The sequence below is a fragment of the Sus scrofa genome, chromosome 1 (genome assembly GCF_054392235.1).
Source record: "Sus scrofa isolate SSC_HxYL_T2T_F1_AM1 chromosome 1, Sscrofa_HxYL_maternal_Yorkshire_Landrace_v2.0, whole genome shotgun sequence".
Lineage (NCBI taxonomy): Eukaryota > Metazoa > Chordata > Mammalia > Artiodactyla > Suidae > Sus > Sus scrofa.
This window is the reverse complement of record NC_139383.1, coordinates 180316561-180340195: the sequence shown is the minus strand read 5'-3', so window position 1 is coordinate 180340195 and position 23635 is coordinate 180316561. Positions and strand designations below refer to the sequence as shown.

The window sequence follows — 23635 nt, the reverse complement described above, 5'->3', positions numbered from 1 at the left end:
CATCATGTCAGGTATCTTATGTCATATTTCATAGTCTCCAACTTTGTGAGCTCCTTTCTAGACAATAGAAGAGCCAAACTGTCTAATAAGAGTTTTGCTTTTCTATTATGTAATGGTTCAATGCTTTTATATTTTCTTCCTCAACTTTTTTCATTATTAAATATTTCTTTATTTTTACCTACATTTTAACTTTAAATTCAAATTTCAGAGATGATTTTTATAGCCCTTGCTTCATTATTGTTTATATTTATTCGTTATTAAATATTGGAAAACCTTTTTTGTGCCTAGAATTGTGCTAGGCATAATGGGTGAAATGAAGGACAATCCTTAAGGATTTTAGTATTTTATCTGAAGAGCATTGGAAAGCTCTTAAAGTGTTTTAAGCAAAAAAGTTGGCTTAGTTTTTTTTTTTTTTTTTAAGGATCACCCGTCCAGCAATGTGAAGATTCTATTAGAGGAGAGTGTGTTAGTTTTCTGTAACTGTGCAAGAAATTTAGTGACTTAATACAACACAGATTTATTATCTAACATTTTCCATGGATCATCAGTCTGGGCACAGGTTAGCTGGGTCCTCTGCACAGGGACATACCAGGTTGAAGTCGAGATATTCATGAAGCCTGTGATCTTCCAACATCTTCTTCCAAGTTAAAGGTTGTTGACAGGATTCAGTTCCTTGCAGTTGTAAGACTGAGATCCATAATTTCTTGTTGGCTGTCAGGGACCATTCTCTGCAACTAGAGTCTCCTTGCCATTTCTTGCCATGTGATCCTGTGCACATGACGTTTTGCTTCTTCAAGGCCAGAAGGAGAATCTCTGCTGGATGGGCTTAGTCCCTAATAAGAACTTTCTTTGATTAAGTCACCTCTACCCAGGACAGTATCTCTTTCATTAGCTAAAAAATTCAGCTGATTTGGGGCCACAATTTTACCTTTAAAATCCCTTTTACCATTGTCATATAACATGAGACAGTGTGGGGAGTGAAATCCATCATATTTACAGTCCTGCTCACACTCATTAGGAGATGATAATGTGTACACCTGGTGATGAGAATCTTGGAGACCATCTTTGGGTTGTAACACAGAAGATATGAGTGAATGTGGAAGGATGAATTTGGAGGCTGTAGTAGTTAGTGCAGTGCTGACTGCTTTGTCTAGAATGGTGACATGCTGATAGGGAGAGATGGATATGTTTAAAAAAAATTTATATGGTGAAATCATTAAGATTTGGGAAAAGTTTGCTTAATGGGAAGCAGGGAAGAAGAAAGAGATGTCAAGGATTAATCCTCATTTTTCTGGTACACACAGCTGTAGGAAGATTGGTACCATTCAGTGAGACAGGAAACACTGAATGAGATCTTGTTTGAGTGGGACAATAATTTATTGGTATTTGAGATTAATAGCTGTAATAGGCAGGACTGCATTTCAATAAAAAAGAGGCAAAAAGTATAATATTGGGAGTTATAGGATGAATAGGCATTAAATTCATATATTTGGTGTATTTGGATTCTCTGAATTTTTAAATTTAATATGAAGGTTTGTCTTTTCACTCAAAAAACTCATATTTCTTGTGATAACTAATGTGTTTTTTATTCTATGTGTGCTTTTATGTCTTATGCTTGTTTGTTTAGTTTTAAAATATTTTGCTTTCGTTGAATTTAATCAGATTGTCTTTATTCTTCCCCCCACTCCAGGGAAAAATAGAATGGTTATTCTCTTCATTTATTCTTTTGATTTTCTTGATATTTTTAAGATACTTTGTTGATAACTTGCCTAAGAATAGAATTTTAGGGCTACATTCTTTTTTCTCTCAGAACTTTTAAATATTTTCCAATTATTTTCAAGTGTCTGGTGTTGAAGTTAGAAAATTTGATACCTGTCTTTTCTTTCCTATGTAGGTGTTTAGGTAGTTATTTTTTGTTCTAGAAATGGAAGGCTTTTTTTTTTTTTCCCCAAGAAATTCATTCATCATCTAACTGTCTTATATCCATTTTACAAATGTATAAGCTGTAGCATAAGAGTTTAAGTAACATGACCAAAGTGAAATAGCTAGAATAAGTAGAGAAACTGGGACTGGGAGATAGTTTAGCTATTAATCATTACTCTCTACTTCCTCTAAACTTAAGACCCTAGATATAAATACGTACTTGACATATAAGCTTCAGAATAAGTCTGTAGAGAATAAATATGTAAATCATTAGGATTTGTATTCTTTTAAGTGCTAGGATTCATTTGTCTAAGGTATATGTCCCCCTCATCCCTCTTTTTGGTTGTAGTACCTTCTAAATGTTGGATTTTTCAAGTAATAGACTTTATTTTTTACAACAATTTCAGACTTACAGAAAAGTTGAGCAGATAGTACAGACAGCTTTGATAAACTAGTGAAAGCTTGAAGTGAGGATAAAAATAAGTCACATACGTCATGAAAGAATTGTTACTGCTTGGGGATGGAGAGATTATAGAGGTTACTGTGGATGACAAGCCGAAGACAACCAGGAATGTAATTGTGGTGGTATTAAGATTATGTTTTAAGAGTCTGGCTAGGATTCCACAGATAACTGATGCCTTTTTACTAACAGATTTATTTCTATTCCTGGAATATTCTTCCCCACTTTAGCTGGCAAAATTGATTTGTTTATAAACTTCCTATTACCTTCCCTACTAAGTGAAATGTATTTTCAGTAAAACTCTTTTGAACTAAGTGACCTACATTTTGTTTCCTTTATTTTTCATGGCAGTTTTATCCTAGATTCCCTGAGTTGGATTAAATTAATGAGTATGTATAGAAAACTTCAATTATAGGCTGTTTAAGTTGAGAGAAAAATTAATTTCTAATTCAGGATAATAAACTTTCTTTCTTGAATGAGAGAAAAACACTTTGTTATAGGATCTTAGACTGTTGCCATTTTTGCTTGGAATCGTAACTTTTTTTTTTTTTTTTCCCTCCAGGCTGTGACAGTGAGGAACTCCATGGCTAAGTCTTTATATAGTGCCCTGTTTGACTGGATAGTTTTTCGAATTAATCATGCACTTATGAATAGTAAAGATTTGGAGCAAAACAACAAGGTAGACATACATTGGATTATTATTATATATTTTTCCTGAAAAAAAAACTTTTAATAAAATGGTTAATGTGAAAATTTAAAAAGAAAGAATTATATAGAGTAATAAGTAAGTACGACCTTTTATCAATATTCCTGCTATTTCTTTCCTTATTTCTGTTTCTGTGACCCTATCCAGGGAAACTGTTCTCTGTCTTTCCAGGGCTTTTTCCTTCTTTCTTTTTTTTTTTAATCAATAAACTTTATTTTTTAGAGCAGTTTTAGTTTTACGCAAAAGTTGAGTGGAAAATATGGAGATTTCCCACATTCCTCTTTCCCTCCCTCAACATACAGTTTCCCCTTTTATTAACATCTCACATTAGTGTGGCACATTAGTTATAATTAGTGAGCCAGTATTGATACATTACTGTTAACTAAACTTCATAGTTTTCATTAGGGTTCAGTCTTTGAGTTGCATAGTCTATAAGTTTTGGCAAGTGTATAATGATGTGTATCCACTATTATATTGTCATACAGAATAGTTTCAGTGACCTAAACATTACTTGTGCTCTCAGCGCTTTTTTTCTTAGATACTTATATTCCTACAGATGCATGTGTACAGAGTTGCTTTTAAACTTAAAAATGGGGTCATGCTATCTGTATTGTTTCTAGTTTGTATTTTTTTTTTTCTTTATAAGGCTGCACCCATGGCATATGGAGTTTCCCAGGCTAGGGGTTGAATCAGAGCTACAGCTGATGGCCTATGCCACAACCGCAGCAATGCGGGATCTGAGCTGTGCCTGTGACATACACCTCAGCTAACAGCAATGCTGAATCCTTAACCCACTTAGTGAGGCCAGGGGTCAAACCTGCAACCTCATGTTGCTAGTTGGATTCATTTCTGCTGCACTACATGGGAAACTCCTCTAGTTTGTATTTTTTTTTAACCAACTTATGTCTCAGAATATATCTGGACCTCATAACTTTGTGATATCTTATTGTATGCATGTATACCATAAATTCCCACCATTAATGATATATTACTTTGTTTTAGTGTTATAATGATGATATAACAAATTATTCTTTGTGCACATTTCTCTAGGATAAAATCCTCAAAACAAATTATTGGATTTAAGGAGATATATTTTTTTTCCTTTTTTTTTTTTTAAATTTTGGTCGCTACTGCTAAATTGTTTTTCAAAAAGACGCAAAGACTGCACTTGACTAGTAATGTATGAAAGTGCCTGTTTCTCTACACTTTTACACACATTGGATATTATCAGTATTTTTGTCTTTTAGTCCAATAAGGACTATTTTATTACCACTCTTTTCAATGATAGATGAAGGTTCAGTATCTTCCCCTGTTTTTCTTATTTCATTTATTTTATTATTTATTTATGTATTTTTGCTATTTTTAACTTGTTCATTTTGTTCTTTTGTTATTTCTTTTTACGAGTCATTCTGGATATTGTAGAGACTCAAAGTTTTTGCTAATGCATTGCAAATATTTTCTCTTGACTTTTAAGATTTTTTTACATTATGTTTTTGAGCCCATATATTTTAAAATTTTGTGCAGTTAATTCTGTCGTTCTTTTCCTTTTTTTGTTCTGGGTTTTATTTGTTTATTTTATTCTTAAACAGGAAGGGCTCTTCCAGCCCAAGATTATAAGATATTTATTCTCATACTGTTAGAATTTAATTTTTATGTTCATGATTATGTTTATATTTTTCTTCCAGTTGGGATTTGTTTTTTAATAATTTTAGATATTTACCTTTAATATTTTCATATCCATTTTTATTTCTGAACAACTTTTATGAAATAGTCTACCTTTTTAGACTGACTAGCAATGTCGTCTTTATTACTTAATCTTACTGTCCTAAGTGTAAAATTGCCCTTACTGACCTTTTTTAGACTTTGAGTAAGCCACAGGTAGAAAATCAATATTATTTATTATTTTTTTTAAACGATTTTTATTTTTTCCATCATAGCTGGTTTACATTGTTCTCTCAGTTTTTTACTGTGCAGCAAGGTGACTCAGTCACACATACATATATACGTTCTTTTCCTCACATTATCATGCTCCATCATAAGTGACTAGATATAGTTCCCAGTGCTATGCAGCAGGAGCTTATCGCTTATCTATTCTAAAGGCAATAGTTTGCATCTATTAACCCCAAATTCCCAGTCCATCCCACTCCCTCCCCCTACACCTTGGCAACCACAAGTCTCTTCTCCAAGTCCATGATTTTCTTTTCTGAGGAGATGTTCATTTGTGCTGGATATTAGATTCCAGTTATAAGTGATATCATATGGTATTTGTCTTTCTCTTTCTGACTTACTTCACTCAGTATGAGAGTCTCTAGTTCCATCCATGTTGCTGCAAATGGCATTATTTTGTTCTTTTTTATGGCTGAGTGGTATCCCATTGTGTATATATGCCACATCTTCTTAATCCTGTCATCTGTCGATAGACATTTAGGTTGTTTCCATGTCTTGGATATTGTGAATAGTGCTGCAGTGAACATGCAGGTGCATGTGTCTTTTTCAAGGAAAGTTTTGTCCGGATAGATGCCCAAGAGTGGGATTGCTGGGTCATATGGTAGTTCTATATTTAGTTTTCTAAGGTACCGCCATACTGTTTTCCATAGTGGTTGTACCAAAGTTGATTTTTTGTAACCTAATTTACCAAGTTGACTTATTTTTTTTTTTTTTTTTTTTTTTTTGTCTTTTTGCCGCTCCAGCGGCATATGGAGGTTGCCAGGCTAGGGGTCGAATCGGAGGTGTAGCCCCCGGCCTACGCCAGAGCCACAGCAACGCAAGATCCAAGCCGTGTCTGCAACCTACACCACAGCTCACGGCAACGCCGGATCATTAACCCACTGAGCAAGGCCAGGGATCAAACCCGCAACCTCATGGTTCCTAGTCAGATTCGTTAACCACTGCGCCACGACGGGAACTCCCAAGTTGACTTATTTTTTAGTATCATTATTTTTCATAAGGGCTTACAATTATTCAGCAGAATTAATACTCTTAATGGAGACTCTTAATACTCTGTATTAATTTTGCTAAAAATCTCTTACTGTTTATCACTTATTACATCAGTTTGCCGAATATCTCTCTTAGTACTAGTGGAGAAAATTATTTTCATTTAATAAAAAATTGTCATACAACTGTATTTTAAGGATGAAATGGAGTGATGAGAAAAATGTTGGTTTGGGGTAGTAGAAATGAATCTTTGTCATCCATCATAAGAACTCAGAAGATAATTTCTGGAAGTAAAATATCAAGAAATAGAAGAAGAAACATTTTTTACATTTTTATTCTATATCAAACAGCTAAGAAGATTTGAGTGTTGTTGACTTAGCAGAAATTGAGGATCAAGAAGGGATTGGTTTTTTTTTTTTTTTTTTTTTTTTTTTTTTGCTATAATTGTTTCAGAACTATGTGTCGTAAGTCTCACATGGTTTTTTTTTCTGATAAAAAATTTTACAGTTTTAAGTTCAATAAACCATGTATTCACTCTCATTTCTAGCTTGCATGAGACTGATTAAACATACTTCTTAGCTCGGTTCTTACAGCAGAATTTTATTGGAATATAGAAGTCAAACTAGGAAAAATGAGTGGTCCTCTTGGTATAACCAGGCATAGCTGGGAGTAACCTTGCTTTAATTAAGTAACCTTTTGACTTCTCAATAACCTGTTTTTTCACTTCCCTTGTTTCTTGGATTTTAGGGACTTAATGAGGTTGAGCATCCATTAACCCTGCTTTGTATGTTTCTGTAAAGTAATCAGTGAATTACCTGTGTTAAAATTTTGGATGTTTTTTAATAATAAATATAACAAGAGGAGTTCCCGTCATGGCGCAGTGGAAATGAATCCAACTAGGAACCATGAGGTTGCAGTTTCGATCCCTGGCCTTGCTCAGTGAGTTAAGGATCTGGTGTTGCTGTGGTGTAGGTCACAGACCCAGCTCAGATCTGATGTTGCTGTGGCTGTGGCATAGGCTGGTAGCTGTAGCTCTGATTGGACCCCTAGCCGGGGAACCTCCATATGCCCTAGAAAGGAAGGAAAAAAAAAAAAAAAGGTAACAAGAAAAAGATGAAGATAAAGATTACTAAAATGCTTTTTACTTGTGGCATATGTTAGTTGAACACTGCCCCCCCCCGAATTTTCCACTCTGCTGATATTGAAGAACTTCAAACATTTTGTTACTTATATTGCTAATGTTTTTCATGAAATAAATTTGAACATCATTTTTTAATCATATTTGTTTCCTGTTTCACAGACTTTGTCCATTGGTGTTCTTGATATTTTTGGGTTTGAAGATTATGAAAATAACAGCTTTGAACAGTTCTGTATTAATTTTGCTAATGAACGTTTACAGCACTACTTTAATCAGCATATCTTTAAATTGGAGCAAGTGAGTACCTGAATGTGTGTATGTTTGCTCCCTTCCCACTTCCTCACCACACCCCCACCTTCAGATATATACATATGTTTTTGAGTCATAGTAACGATGAATATTATAAGTGTTGAATTTCAATACAAACATTATTGTCTTTATATCAGCAAATGACAAAAGAGAGCATAGATTTTGGGCCTTATCATAACAGAGTTTTCTTTTTTGTTTAATAGGCCTGAAGTAGATTCAATAATATGTGCTTGTTTGACTGGACTTTTGAAAAAGAGAATGCATGGGTTTCTTGGCTTTAAGTACCTCTATGTTAATTAATGGATTGTAAGGACTGATTAATATTAGCAGAAACAATATTAGTCCTAGCAAGTTTGATGAATCCTTAAAGCTTTTAACACATAACCTTTTAGCTAGTCCCTTAGAGCTGGTAAAAGGTAGTATTATTTATTATAATATCCCCTGACATATATGTAGTGCTTACTATTAGGTGGATGCTATTTTTATTCTGGTGTTACAGATGATGATTAAAGTCTATACTCAAACCTTAATACTCTAGCTCTATAATTCTTACTTTTAACCAAAAGCTGAACTAGGATTTGTATATTTACTTAATCCACTGTTGTTTTAACTAGATCATGCTGAATTAGTATTTTTATCTCCTGCAAATGGGTGTGTGTGTTGGAGAGGTAGAAGAATGCATTTTGTTGACTATTTTTCAAAGCAGAGTATCAGTTGCTCTGTGAACCATTAAGCAAAAGACTGGTTGAATTACTTTTGAAGAAGAAAAGTCTTCTCTCTCTTTTTTTTTTTTTTCCCCTTTTTCTGCCACACCTGCAGAATATGGAAGTTCCTGGGACAGGAATTTAATCTGAACTTCACCTGCAACCTCTGCCACAGCTTCAGCAATGCTGGATCCTTAACCCACTGTGCCAGGCCGGGGATCAAACCTGTGCTGCTGCAGAGACAGTGCTAGATCCTTAACTTGCTGTACCACAGTGGGAAATCCAGAAAGGTGTTCTCTTATTGTGAACTGAAGTTAGTCTTACCTTTTCTGGAAGTCTAGATTAGACATGGATGCCTTACTTAAAAACATATGTAAAAATAAAACCTTATATAAAAATATATGTAAAAATAAAACCTTACTTACTTAAAACATACGTAAAAATAAAACCTTACAGTTTATGGAAACTGTATTCAAAACTAGGGAGTGGGTGATCCTCATTTATTTGCTACCCTGTATATCATAATTGTGGGCATTGTGGTGGAATTAATCATCAGAAGATATAGATTCTAAGGTCTATTTTTTTTTTTTTCCATTTAAATTTCAGTATTTTCATCTATCATTTGTGATGTAATGGGTATGCTTTTGGTGTAATTTATGGAAAGCTTAGAGATTTTGTACTCTTCGCACCCCATCTATTTTAGTCTTCCTTTCTCTTCCCCATGTTTTTCTACTCAAAATGGATTTTCTGGGAATAAAATATTTAAGGCAATTTAAATATCAAGTGTTTTATTTATTTGTTTATCACTAGTAGGAGATGGGTACCTAGTGACTATTTGTTGAAGTCAATTGAATACAGAATTAGTTAAGGAGATAAATTTTTGTGAAAAAGAAGATAGAAATAAAAAAATACCAAAGATGCTTTGGGAGGAAACAATTTGAAAATCTTGATTACTGAAATTTACTTCTAAATTTTGCCCCAAATTGGTGTATATCCCATAGAAAGAGAGAGTGATGTAGTAACTGCCATGCAGGATTATAGATATTATAATCAGATATAAGGTAAAGTAGTGATTTAACGGATGAAGTTGATTAAAACTTTCTGAAAATTGTAACGATTTCTCAGAGGTGATTCTAGAATGTGGTTTTGAATAGAAAGTTGAGCTCACCAGACCATCAATACTGAAAAGATATTTTAAACAAAGGTAACAATATCTTTAAAACTGTGAGGCATAAAAGAGCATGGCAATTTTGATGAACTGGAAATAGTTCAATATAGCTAGTATATAGGATATAAAGATGGAGACAGGAACGGAGGTATGTTTGATGAAATAGCCAAGGGTCAGAGAATTGTACAGAGAAGATTAGAATTCTTTCGGAGAGTGAGGAGCTATTTAAAGTATATTTAGCGGAGGATTTGAATTAGAACTGTGGAAGACAGATTGAAGAGAAGTGAACCAGAGAGAAGGACATAATCCATGAGCCAGTTGAAGTAATATGGGTGAATGATTCTGAATCCTGAATCAAGGTATCAGTAGAGATAATGTGGAATAAGAAACAGACCAAATGAGGCTTCTGTCATTTGAAAATCTCTTTCCTGTTGTCATTTGTAATACTGCTCTTTTCTTATTTCCTTTACTTGCTCAGAATTATTCTTTAGGTCATTGATTCATCAGTAAATCGAATAACAATTGTGTATCTGACACTGTGCTAGGAATTGAAGATAGCAAATTTAGAGTTCAAGAATCTTTTTTGTGGAGTTCATATCTAGTGTGTTGTTTTTTGTTTTTCCCACTTCTAGGGATGTCAGACTAAGGCGTTTTCACCAAACTTGTCTTGCAGAACACCTTAAGAAACTGCACACAGTACATTTAAAAGCATTGGAGTACCTTCAAATAAGTGAAGTTTTAACAGGGCTTAGATATGTAAGAAGGAAAGCCTGGGAGATGAGCCTAGCATTCAGGACTGCTTTGTTCCTAGAGCTATTTCTGTTTTGGTAGAGGGCTGCCAGATTCTGAAATAGTCAGGCTTGAGAATCTGAAAAGCCAAAAAAGGTTTTCTCAAGATTAAAGAACAAGGAGGAGCACCCATGCCACTTTCATAGGTTTTAGGTCAAAAATCTCAAATGGTTATATCTTAGAGTAAAGGTAAACCAGAAATATAGCAGACATCATAGGGGTTGAAGCCCAGTTTAAAATAGTCAGTTCTTGATTGGGTGAAAATAGTATAGAATTTCCAGTATTCTTTGCCACCTACCAACAGCCAGTTCAGTCTCCGGCAGAAGAAAAGATCATCCTAGTGCTAAAGTTATCTTTATGATTTTTCATATATGAATCTAGTGCTTAGTTTTTTTAACTGAGAAGTTTTTTTTTTTTTTTTTTAATCTTTTTAAGGCACACAATGAGGGAACCCAAGATAAATAAAAACCAAGAGGAATGAGACAATAGATTATACCATAGGGTATCCAGATAGTGATGTTATCAAACATGAATGTTAAAGTAACAATGGTTTCAAGAAATTTTTTTTTTTTTTTGTCTTTTTAGGGCCACACCCACAGCACATAGATGTTCCCAGGCTAGTGGTTGAATCAGAGCTGTGGCTGCTGGCCTATGTCATGATCACAGCAACACCAGATCTAAGTCATACAGATATATATACATATAGACCTACATTATAGCTCATGGCAATGCCAGATCCTTAACCCACTGAGCAGGGCCAGGGATCAAACCCAAGTTTTCATGGGTACTAGTCAGGTTTGTTAACACTGACCCACAGTGGGAACTCCCGGTTTCAAGAAATTTTTTTAAATAATAATTTTATTACAGAACTTCAAACTTAAAAAAAAATCTAAATATAGGAAAATCTAGAACTAAAAAGTAGAATGAAATTAAGAACATACTAGTTTTTCACACTTAATTAGATACAGCTTAGGAGAAAATGAGTGATTTGGAAGATGGGCCTGAAGAAATACCAGCCCAATGAATAATGGTAAAAAAAGGAAAATTAAAACAGTGTATTGGAGTTACCTTCATGGCTCAGTGGTTAGCGAATCCGACTAGGAACCATGAGGCTGCGGGTTTGATCCCTGGCCTTGCTCAGTGGGTTAAGGATCCGGCGTTGCCATGAGCTGTGGTGTGGGTTGCAGATGCGGCTCGGATCCCATGTTGCTGTGGCTCTGGCACAGGCTGGTGGCTACAGCTCCAATTAGACCCCTAGCCTGGGAACCTCCATATGCCATGGGAGCGGCCCAAGAAATGGCACAAGAACAAAACCAAACCAAACAAAACCAAACAAAAAAAACAGTGTGAGAGATATGTGGGGGATAGTGAAAAGGTCTAAAGTGTATAATAGGAATTCTGGAAAGATGTACATGAAGGAGAATAATATGCAAGCTGTATTTGAAAAAATAATGGCTGAGAATTTTCCAAAATTAAGACACAAAACAAATCCAACAAGCATACATTTGCAAAACCCTAAGAACACAAAGCACGATTAAAAACAAATACAGCCAAGTAATAAACTATGAAAAAAATATTGGAGAAGCAGCCAGAGATGAAGTAAAACAGTACCTTTAAAGAAGCAACAGTAAGATTGGAAGCCAGTCTTTCAGAGGAGACAGTGGATGCCAGAAGGCAGTGGTATATTGTCCTTAAAACTGAACTATGTTATTTGGGCAATTACTAAACTACTTCCATTGTCAATTAGAGATGTAGGAAGGAATGAAAAGCAATGAACATTGTAAGAATGTAGGTGAATCTAAATGAATATTAGCAAAATTAGACAAAGATAAAAATATCTTTTGAAGTTTAATGTTTATTTAGAACTGAAACACCTGAGTACAATAGCATTTAAGTCAGGAAGGGATATATGGACTTTAAAGTATTCTAAGATCTGTGTATTAAATGCCAAGTGATTGTTTTTCTCTGTTAGACATTGATAATTTAAAAAAATTTGTGTAATGATTTTGGGATAACTACTAAGCAGTGAAAGAATATAAAACTTTCAAGTTAATATAGGGAGCAGACGAAGTAAAAACAACTCTAGTAACACAAAAGAAAGCAAGAAAAAGGAATAAAAGCAATACCAAGAAAGCAAGACAGATAACAAATGGTAAGATGGTTGATATAACTCCCCAATACCAGCAATTGTGTTAAATGTAAATGGACTAACTACTCCCACAATAAGCCAAAGATAGGCTGGATCTAAAATAAAACTGAATTGCTGCTTCTAAGGGAGACTCTTTAAATATAAGGATACAGAAAGGTTAAAAGTAAAAGGATGGAAAAAACTTTAGCAAACTTTAATAAAAACAGAGGAACTGATATAACTATTAATATCATACTTTAAACATTGCTAGAGATAGAAAAGAATATTTGGTAATGCTAAAAGGATCAGTTCAAATCAGGAAATATACAACTCCAAATTTATAGATACCTCGTAGTATAGCCTTAATAGTATATAAAACAAAAATTGATAAAACTGTAAAGACATTCTGCAGTTTTGGTGGAACATTTTAACATACCTTGCTGATTAGATGGAGTAAGCAGACAAAAAAATCAGTAAGGATACAGAAGATTTAAAGCCCCTAGAGGATTGGATGGGTACTTTTGTGGGCATCTAGTCCTGCTTGTCCTTGACCTCACAATACCAGTTTCCCTGAGTCTGAGGCCTCTATCAAATAAAGACATAGAATATTTTAAAAGCAAAATACTAATTTGACATAAATAGATAACTGTAAATTTACAAAATTTGCTCATATACTGTGAAATTTGACCCTTATTTTATTTCACAGGATTGAAATCACACAGATCTCAATAGTTATATCAGAAACTAACAAGAAAAGACAACTAGAAAATACAACTTGTTGAAGTTATATCAGAAACAACTAGAAAATACAACTTGTTGAAGTTATATCAGAAACCAAGAAAAGACAACTAGAAAATACAATTAAAACTTAAGAAATGAATTTCTAAATAGCATTGAGATTGAAAAAATTAGAAGATATATTGAACTTAATATGTTATGTAATAAAACTTGTGACTAAAGGTGTATTTTTTTTTCTTTTGTCTGTGCTTGTGGCATGCAAAAGTTCCCGGGCCAGGGATCGAACATTGCTACAGCAGTAACCCGAGCCATAGCAGTGACAACACTGGACCCTTAACATGCTGAGCCACCTGGGAATTCCACTGAAGGTGTATTTTAGTCACCAAAGTAATGTGGCTAAAGATTTACTTAGGGGAAATTTTTATAGCTCTTGGAAATTTTAAGAGCAATGATTTAGCAAATTCGAGAAAGATCAGCAAACTAAACCAAAGAAGAATGGGAAGAAAAAAATAATAAAAAAAAAGAAAATTAAAGTGAAAACAAATATATCATGGGAGAGCATCAACAAAGTCAAAACTAATGCTTTGAAGTGACTATTAACCCCTCAAGAAATTCATGGGAGAGAGGGACAGATAGACAAAGACAGAGAGGGATATAAATAGAATTCCAGTGGTAAAGATGATATTAGTGTGGATCCTACACATTCTAAAAAGTAGCTGGATACAATAAACAACTTCGTCTGTAAGCAAACTTATCAAATGACATGAGACTGAGAGTTCCCTTTGTGGTGCAGCAGAAACAAATCAGACTAGCATCCGTGAGGTTGCAGATTTGATCTCTGACCTCACTCAATGGGTTAAGGATACAGTGTTGCTATGAGCTGTGCTGTAGGTCTCGGATATGGCTCGGATCCTGCATTACAGGGGCCGTGGTGCAGGCCAGCAACTGTAGCTCCAACTCAAACCCTAGCCTGGGAACCTCCCTATTTTGTAGGTATGGCCCTAAAAAGCAAAAAATAAAATAAATGATATGAGACAAAACTTTTCAAAGTTGACACATAAGAAATAAAGTGCAGTTCTATAACTATTAAGGAAATTGAATATGTTAATTTAAAACCTTCCATAAAGTCAAAATAGCACCGTTGTTGAAAGAAGTATTTTCAGTTGGATGTAAATTCTTAAATGGAATAGAAAAAAATGGGATAGTTCTCAACACACTTTTGGGGCGCCAGAATAAGATTTAAACCTAAATATGTTACAATATTATTAGAAGTGTAAATTAAGGTTAATTTCATTCATAAATGTGGATTTAAAAATTCTAAATATTAGCAAACTAAATCCAGCAAGATATGTAAAAGGAATACATCAGAACCAAATGGAGTTTTTACTGGTATGTGGTACATCTAATCACTAATCAAATTCATCTGTTAACAAAACAAGAAAAAACTCATGGTGATCTAGACAGAAATATAAAAAAAATTGATAAAATTAAATATTCATTTTTATTAAAACAAAACCCTTAGTAAGTTAGGTATAGGTAGGAACTTCCTGACAGAGGACATTTACAAAATACCAACAGTTAATGTCATAGTTAATGGAAACAGACTGAGTGATTTCCCCCTTAGATTAAGAATAAGGCAAAGATGTTTTCTAAGAATTTTTATCATGAACATAGGCTCAAGAGGATATCCAAATGAGAAGTAAATGTAGGAAAAGATTTTTCACTTATTAGGGAAAGTAAAATTAAAACCATAATGAAATACTCCTAAGCATTCACCAGAATGACTAAAATGAAAAAGACTTTCCACTTTTTCTTTAGAAGCATATGATAATATAAGAAAGAATGATAAAATTGCTAAAATCACTATTTTACAAAACCTCCATATTTGCAGACAATTATGCAAGTGTAATCAGTGAGTACTAAAACCATCAGGTGAATAAGATATTTACTTGGTGTCTGAATATCACTGTAATATAGAAACTTTTTTTATTCTCAGCAGCATCTTTCTAACAATGCAAAAGTAAAAGCAGGAGTTTTCTTGTGGTTCAACAGGTTAAGAATCCAGCGTTGTCACTGCAGGGGCTGTGTTGCACTGTGGCATGGGTTTGATCCTTGGCATGGGAACTTGCACATGCCTCAGGAATGATCCCCTCTCCCCCTAAAAAGAAAAAGTAAAAGCATCAGATAGATGAATAAAAGAATATTTCCCAGTACAGAGATTGAGGAAGAAACAAGGGCTTCATAAGAGAGTTGTGAATAGTTGCTCAGTGTGTGAGCTTTGAGTTTATTTAGTCTTGGAATTTGGGAAACCACCCCCTCTCCCTTTTGAGAAATGTTTTATTTTGCCAAAGTTCAGTAGTATGAATCCTGTATAATTTATATCAGTGATCACTTGGAGGTGATGATTTTCCATTTTCTCTAGATATTGTTTTACTAAATTCATTGTTGATGATCCAACAGAGAGTTCTTTTTGATGGCTTAGAGTCATGGAAAATTAGGCTTTTTTATTTATTTATTTATTTATATTTTAATTTTTATTTATTTATTTTGCTATTTCTTGGGCTGCTCCCACGGCATATGGAGGTTCCCAGGCTAGGGGTCCAGTCGGAGCTGTAGCCACCGGCCTACGCCAGAGCCACAGCAACGCGGGATCCAAGCCGCGTCTGCAACCTACACCACAGCTCACGGCAACGCCGGATCGTTAACCCACTGAGCAAGGGCAGGGACCGAACCCTCAACCTCATGGTTCCTAGTCGGATTCGTTAACCACTGCGCCACGATGGGAACTCCAATTAGGCTTTTTTATTTTATATTTTCCTTAGTGCAGTCATCAGGTAGTATGGCTACAGCAAATTCAGCCCTAAATTTTCATCTGAGTGGAATCACAAATATGATTCTAAGAAGAAAATGTGATTGCATGTACTTTTAAAAGAAGAAATACATACTCTTTATGAAGATTTTATACAACTGAAATTGTATATTCTTTTGTTATGTGGATTAATGATTTAAAAGAGAGAAGTTCAGGCTGTTTTAATCTTGCTAAAAAACTTCTTAGTCCTTATTCTCATATACCTGTTATTTTCTACAAGGAAATAAATTGTTAATTTATTTTACAGGAGGAATATAGAACTGAAGGTATCAGCTGGCACAATATTGATTATATTGATAATACCTGTTGCATAAGTCTTATTAGCAAGAAACCAACAGGACTCCTCCATCTATTGGATGAAGAAAGCAAGTGAGTATGATTCTTTTTAATTTTGTTACTGGCCATTTTGACTTTTAATGTCTTCTTAAGCCCTAAACTTTCTTCATAACATTATTAAGTAAAGCACTAAAGTTTCCCTTGCATGTGTTTTTTTTTTTTTACTGTTTGTGTATTTCTCAGAAAATTGAATGGACCTCACTACTGAACTCATTTTTGCTCTGAGTTTTTCCAGATTTCTTCTACAGAGTCAATTTGATGTTAAATTTGTTGGCATATATTTATTTTTTGTTTTTATTGTTTATTCCTCTCTTCTTTTTAAAATTATTTTTATTTTTATTTAAGGCTGTACCTGCAGCATATGGAAGTTCCTAGGCTAGGGGTCAGATTGGAGCTGCAGCTGAGGCCTATGCCACAGCCATGGCAAAACCAGGTCCAAGGTGCACCTGTGACCTTCGTTACCAGAGGCTTAACCCACTAAGGGAGGCCAGGGATTGAACTAGCAATCTTATGGAGACTATGTTGGGTCCTTCACCTCCTGGGTCACAATGGGAACTCTGTTCCTTTCTTTTTGAATTAAGTTTTATATGTGAGATGTGTTTGCAGTTTTCATGTTTAGCAGAAAAGATAATAGATTAGTAGTATCTGCCATGGCACTGCAGGTTATAAGTGGCAACATATGCTAGATTCTTGCCATCTCTTGATAATACTGTTCAATATACCAAATATATATATGCCTCAGGAATAAAGCTTCATATAGCATCCTCCAGAGTGTTCTCAGTGCTTTGTAAAGTATTATTCATAGTTAAATTATCCTAAGAGATGACAGATCTAGAGTTGGAAAAGTGATAATGTGTCTGTTTTTTTTTATGATTCTTTAGTAAAATATTTAGAAATTGAATTAGGTTACCTGTTTCCTAGCTTAATATTATACCCATTGAACTAAGATATAAAATATTGAGCATTTACTGTCATAGGATGACCATATATCAGGTTTGCATGTGACAGTCTTTAAGTTTATGCCTTTTGTTCACTTTAGTTATTAAAGGTGCCTGCTTTTACTCTCAAAATATGTATGGTAAATTATATCTCACCTTAGTAATATGCCATAAACAGAGAATGGCTACATAGAATTATAAAGTAACATAGCAGAATGCAAAATATATTAGATATAACTGCTAACAGTTATATCTATCCACTCTATCACTGGCCTATTTCCATTAATCTAAATTATTTAAAATGCAGCTGACACAAAAAAATTTTAATTTTATGTCCAAAGTTATAAAAGTTCTTGTATTGCTCTTTCTGTCATGAAAAATACATTATCTCTTATAAAATTGTCGGGTGTGATTGTATACCTTATTACCTCTGGTGTATTTTATTTTGGAAAGTGTCATAGGTGATTTTGATATTTAGTGTTGAGAACCGTTGTGGTTGATATTGAAATAGTAAGCAGCTCTTTTTGTTTAAATTGTTTTATAGTAGCAAAAAGAAAAAAGAAAATTTAAACAATTCAAGAAAAAGATCACATATATAGTAAATGTTGGACTTGAAATCCAAAACCTCCAGATATCTCTATCTAAATAAACTTTTATTTCTTATTTTACCCGAGCTTTTGTCTTCCTTTGTTATTGAGGTAACATTGATTTATAATGTTATGTTTCATGTGTACAACATTATATTTCTACTTCTGTATACCCTACAGTGTGCTCACCACCAAATGTTTATTTTAAATCTTTCACCATACAGTTGCTCCCTTTTACCAATTTCACCTTCCCCCCTGCTCCTTCCCCTCTGGTATATAAAAAACAAATAACATCAGCAACAACAAGAAAATGAATAAACCAAACAAAAACAAGTACATAGATACAGAAGGCAGAGTAATAAGCTTGTGCTTTCAAGTATTGTCCTATAAATAGCTTCACCAAAATACTTAGGCTCTGGAGTAAGAAGTTCAGGATTGTATTCCAGCTCTATTAACTACACTTGACAAATCTTTTAATCTTTTTTTTTTTTTTTTTTTTTTTTTTTTGGCTTTTGTCTGTATAGGGCCACACCCATGGCATATGTAGGTTCCCAGACCAGGGGTAGAATCGGAGCTGTTGCTGCCGGCCTGCACCAGAGCCACAGCAATACCAGATCTGAGCCATGTCTGCGACCTACATCACAGCTCATGGCAACACCGGATCCTTGACCCACTGAGGGAGGCCAGGGATCGAACCCGCAACCTCATGGTTCCTAGTCGGATTTGTTTCTGCTGTGCCACAATGGGAACTCTGGCAAATCTTTTAATATCCTTGGTCCTCAGTTTTCTTGCATGCAAAAAGGCAATGATGATGTTTAAATTATAAAGCTGTCTGCTGTATATCTTATAGTTGTTGTGAGCAGCAACAGAGCTAATGGATATATAATTAAAATATGAACAAAGGCATCTTTTCTGGTCTGTTAGTCTTTTAAGTAAAATTTCATTGAATACACATCTTATACAAAGACCGTCTTTGCCTGGTCAGTTGCTGAAGCTTCTGGGGTTAATCCACATGGCCAGAAATTATAGGGAGACAGACTTTGGCTCAATGTAAGGAAGAACTTTCTTTTCCTTTTTTTTTTTTTTTTTTCTTCAATTGGCTGCACCCATGACACATGGAAGTTCCTGGGCTGGGGATCGAAACTTTATTTATACATTCAGGAAAAACACAAAATGACTGTGGATTTCAAGGACCTGTCCAAATTGAGAGATCATTCCGTTTTTGCAAGTTCTTGACTCCAAACAACATATTATTTGGTTTTTATTGTCCTTTGAGTTTTATGGTAGAACAGCACATTACAACTTAAGCTAAATATCTAAAGACTGAGTTATGATGTCTCTCAGTTCTGCTACATGCAAAGTGTAAATTTGGGCAAATCAAAACTTTTGCCCTCTCATCTACAAAATAGGAATACCAGTCCTGACTTTACTTATTTTTTAAATCTTGTTGAGAGAATCAAATTAGGTAATTTAAGTGAAACTCTTTGTAATTTGCTACATGTGTTAGATGGCAATGTAGTTATAATTACTTTTTAGGAAGACTGTATTAATTGTTGCATCTTTCTTGAGTGTTTTTATTTTTACTTTTAAATCAGCTTTCCACAGGCTACAAATCAAACACTCCTAGACAAATTTAAGCATCAACATGAAGAGAATTCTTACATTGAATTTCCAGCTGTGATGGAGCCTGCTTTCATCATAAAGCATTATGCCGGGAAAGTAAAATATGGGGTAAAGGTCAGTAATTTTCTCATTGAATATGCCTTTAGATCAGAGGAATGTTCTTAACTATATAACTGTCTCTGTCACACTACCCTCTTTGTAGCTGATCAATAACAGTTGGAGATATTTTATAAAGGATGCTACTAAAATTCATATTCTCCTTTGAAGTATTCCGCTGTCATTAGGTGGTGTATTTGTTGGTTTCCTCCTAAAACTAAAATTGATGTCAGTCCATTTTACATATAATAGCCTTTTTAGATCTGAAATGATAGGTTCCATAGTATGATGTCTTTAACTAGTTCATCTACATGGTTAGTTGAATTTTTCTTTTCTCTACATCCTTGAGGCCTCATAGGCTTCACGTCTTCATGTATCATTGAGTATTTGTGAGCTAGTACTCCTAATGAACATGTCTAAACTCTAACTCCTGTAAAAAAGAATCTTCGTAATTTTGCCCACTCCTCATTTGTAATCAATGAGCCCATTACCCTTCAACCACTTAATGTTTAAGCCTGCCACTTAAGATAATTTTCAAGAATGTATACATGTATGTGTGACTGGGTCACCTTACTGTACAGTAGAAAATTGACAGAACACTGTAAACCAGCTCTAATGGAAAAAATAAAAATCATTATAAAAATAGAAAAAAAGAAATGGTAATTTTCTAAGCAAAGCAATGATGATGTGGAAAATGGCGAGCAATATATTTTGTCCTAGATCTTGAAGTGAGGGTCAGAACTAAAGTCACTCATTCATTCATCACTGATGCATTTATTTAGGGTGTATTTATTGAACACAGAACATGTATCAAGCCCTGTTGCTTGGTGTTTGGAATGACTTGGTAATAAATTAGCAGACACGTTCCTAGCTCTGTATATACATACATATACACACATATACATATATGCATGTGTGTGTGTGTCTGTGTTTAAAGTAGATAAATGGGGCTGTGTGTATAAATGAATGTGTTCTGTGAGAGAACGTCGTGAAATGGTGGATTTTGAATTTCGGATTCATGGGCACCTCTCTGGAAACTCAAATTTTGAGAATAAAAGAACCATGAGATGACTTGAAGTAAATATTACTTCGGTGAGGGTTTGGGTTGATGAATATTATAGGCCACGAAATAGGAAAGAATTTAATATGTTAAAATAATTAAAAACTAGGCCAGTGTTACTAGATTATAGTGAACAAGAGATGGTGACTTGAAATGACTTTGGAGAATGGACAGCAAGTTAATTCTTCTGGCCTTCTAGAGCAAGTTAAAGGAGTTTGGTATTGGTGAAATTAGTAGGAGGAGCTATGAAAAGATTTTAACCAGAGAATATGATATGTTTTTAAAAGATTGATTTCTCGAAGGAAAAGTACAGCAGAGGATGAGAGTGGAAACTAGGAGATCAGTAGATAGTTTTTTTAAATAGTTGAGCTAAAATGTTAAGGTAAACTGGATCCTGAAGGTGGCAGTAGGGATGGAAGAGATCTAGATGATTACAAGAGATTTGGGGAGGTACAGTCACTCAGCCCATTGATGAATTCTGGGTAAGTGACTTCTGACTAGAGCTGATGGATGAATTTGAGGTGCTGTTTCCTGAGATGGAAAATACAGGAAGGGACAGATTTTAGAACAACCATTAAGAAAAACAGTAGAATGGCTGTTACTAGAGTGTGGGAGACTTGGGGAGATGCTGTCAGAGGAAACAGCCTGCACTTAAGTTCTGGAGATCTAATGCTCAGCATTGTAATTTTAGTTGACATTGCGTTTATAGTTAATGTTGTGATTATAGCATTTTCTTCAAAGTTTATAAGAAACCAGGTCTTAAATGTTCTTACCACAAAAAACAATGACAATTATATGACATAATAGAGTTAGGTAACTATCAAGAGGTAATCATATTGCAGTATATAAATGTATCAGTTCAACATGTTGTATACCTTAAACAGTGTTGTGACAGTTATATCTCAATTTAAAAATACACTTTAGGAGTTCCCGTCGTGGCGCAGTGGTTAACGAATCTGACTAGGAACCATGAGGTTGCGGGTTCGGTCCCTGCCCTTGCTCAGTGGGTTAACGATCCGGCGTTGCCGTGAGCTGTGGTGTAGGTTGCAGACGCGGCTTGGATCCCGCGTTGCTGTGGCTCTGGCGTAGGCCGGTGGCTACAGCTCCGATTCAACCCCTAGCCTGGGAACCTCCATATGCCGCGGGAGCGGCCCAAGAAATAGCAACAACAGCAACAACAAAAAAAGACAAAAAGACAAAAAAAAAAAAAAAAAAGAAAAAAAAATACACTTTAAAACATAGACAAAAAGGTTGAGCTATAAGATCATATAGTGAGGTGCATAAAGTGGAGAAATCTAAATGTATAGATTTTTCTCATGCACTATCCCAGCTCATTCTCCCTACCCAGAGGTTCACACTGCCCTAATTTTTTATCCTTAGGTTTTTTTACTTCTTATTAAGTTTCAAATTAATGGAATCATACAATATATACACTTGTGTCTATGATTATTCATTAATTCATATTATCAGATAGGATGAAAATAAAAGGATGGGAAAAAGATACACCAGGGAAACCCTAACTAAAAGAAAGCTGGTATAATTACATTATTATCAGACAAGGTAGATTTTAAGGCAGAATTACTATTAGAGAAAAAGAAGCACATTTCATAAAAATAAAAGAGGCCAGTTCAACAGAAGACATTATCAAAAGTTGTATGTACCTAATGGCTTCAATTCACTGTATATTAGCCAAAAAGAGAGCCAAAGTAGAACTATACATATTTATCATCGGAGTTGTAGATTTTCATACATATCTCTCAGTAACAGAATTAGCAGACAGAAAATCAATAAAAATAGAAAAATTGAACAGCTGATCTAATTGGTATATCATAAGAATAACTTGATAGTCTTTGGGTGTTTAGAAGTTAAGTAAAATTCTGTACAACCCCAGAGTTAAAAAAGAAATGACAATTAAAGTGATAATATTTTAAACCGAATTTTAATGAAAATACAATCTACCAAAATTTGTAGGATGCATTTAAACTTTAAATGCATAAGTTAGAAAGGAAGACTAGTTGAAAGTAATTATCTAAGCTTCTATCTCAAGAAAGTAGGAAAAGAATAGCAAATTAAACTGCCCAAAACTAGAAGGAAATAGTAAAGACCAGAAAGCAGACACACAATGGAGAAATTAACAAACCAAAAGTTAGTTCCTTGAAAAGATAACAGAAGATAATGGTTGACCCTTGAACGACATGGGTTCGAATTTCATGGGTTCACTTACATACAAGTGTTTTTCAGTAAATAGATACTGCAGTAGTATTTGATCCACAAGTGATTGAATCCATCAATATGGACCCCTGGATAGTGGAGAGCTGACTATAGAGTTATATGGCGATTTTTAACTACATAGATGGTTTGGCACCCCCAATTCTCATGTTATTCAAGGGGAAACCATGTAAGTAAAAGGTAATAGAAAACAACCAATGAAAGAAAAAAAGAAATTCACAGGTTATAGACATCAGAAATAGAATAGGGGATTTAACTACATACCCTACAGATGTTAAAAGTATTTGGATGTATTTTTCCACCAAATTTGATAGCATAGATAAAATGAAAAGTTACATGAGAAACACATTACCAGAGTTGACACCAGAAAATGTATAGTTAAACCTGAAAACCCTGTGTCTGTTAAATAATTTGAATCAGTAGTTTAAGACTTTCCACAAAGGAAATTCCAGGCCCACATGGTTTCACTGATGAGTGCTTTCAAATATATAAACAATATTAGTCTTAGGTATTTTCTTTTACCTTTGAGATACCTTTAAGATGTGTAAATGGATCTCAGACATAACAAAGATTTGAGCTGGAAATACAGATTGAGGTTTCATTATATAGGTAGTGTTTAAAGCCATAATTGTGGCTGAGATCAACTGATGTAAGATGATTAAGTGAAAAATATGAACACACAAGATGAAACCCTAAAAATTTTCAGTACAGAACCAACAGTACAGACTGAGAAGGGACAGCGCAAGAGGTAAGTAGGGAATCACAAAGTTTGTTGTTACAGAAACTAATGGAAGAGAGTTTCAAGAATGACGTGATTAGTTTATGAAATGTACTTCGAAATCTAGAAATATGAAGACATTCAAGACTATAACATTAGGAAAAAGAAGATCCCTATCAACA

At 34.4% G+C, this 23635-nt stretch overlaps 2 protein-coding genes and 1 long non-coding RNA gene across 52 annotated transcripts in view; all 3 read left to right on the top strand.

The window, feature by feature from the left end:
• LOC146406890 (uncharacterized) overlaps nucleotides 1–23635 on the top strand; it is a 994549-nt gene that overhangs the window by 271120 nt on the left and 699794 nt on the right. The window lies entirely within an intron of this gene.
• The window catches only part of LOC100627175 (GRAM domain containing 2-like), a 464606-nt gene that overhangs the window by 142324 nt on the left and 298647 nt on the right, over nucleotides 1–23635 (top strand). The gene's annotated exons all lie outside the window — the stretch shown is intronic.
• MYO9A (myosin IXA) overlaps nucleotides 1–23635 on the top strand; it is a 226668-nt gene that overhangs the window by 67264 nt on the left and 135769 nt on the right. For all 50 annotated transcript variants that reach the window (XM_084979663.1, XM_084979645.1, XM_084979706.1 and 47 more), the window contains 4 exons: nucleotides 2946–3062; nucleotides 7324–7458; nucleotides 16114–16235; nucleotides 19323–19464. In XM_084979663.1, the coding sequence (XP_084835789.1) occupies nucleotides 2946–3062; nucleotides 7324–7458; nucleotides 16114–16235; nucleotides 19323–19464 (516 nt within the window). The remainder of the gene's footprint in view (nucleotides 1–2945; nucleotides 3063–7323; nucleotides 7459–16113; nucleotides 16236–19322; nucleotides 19465–23635) is intronic.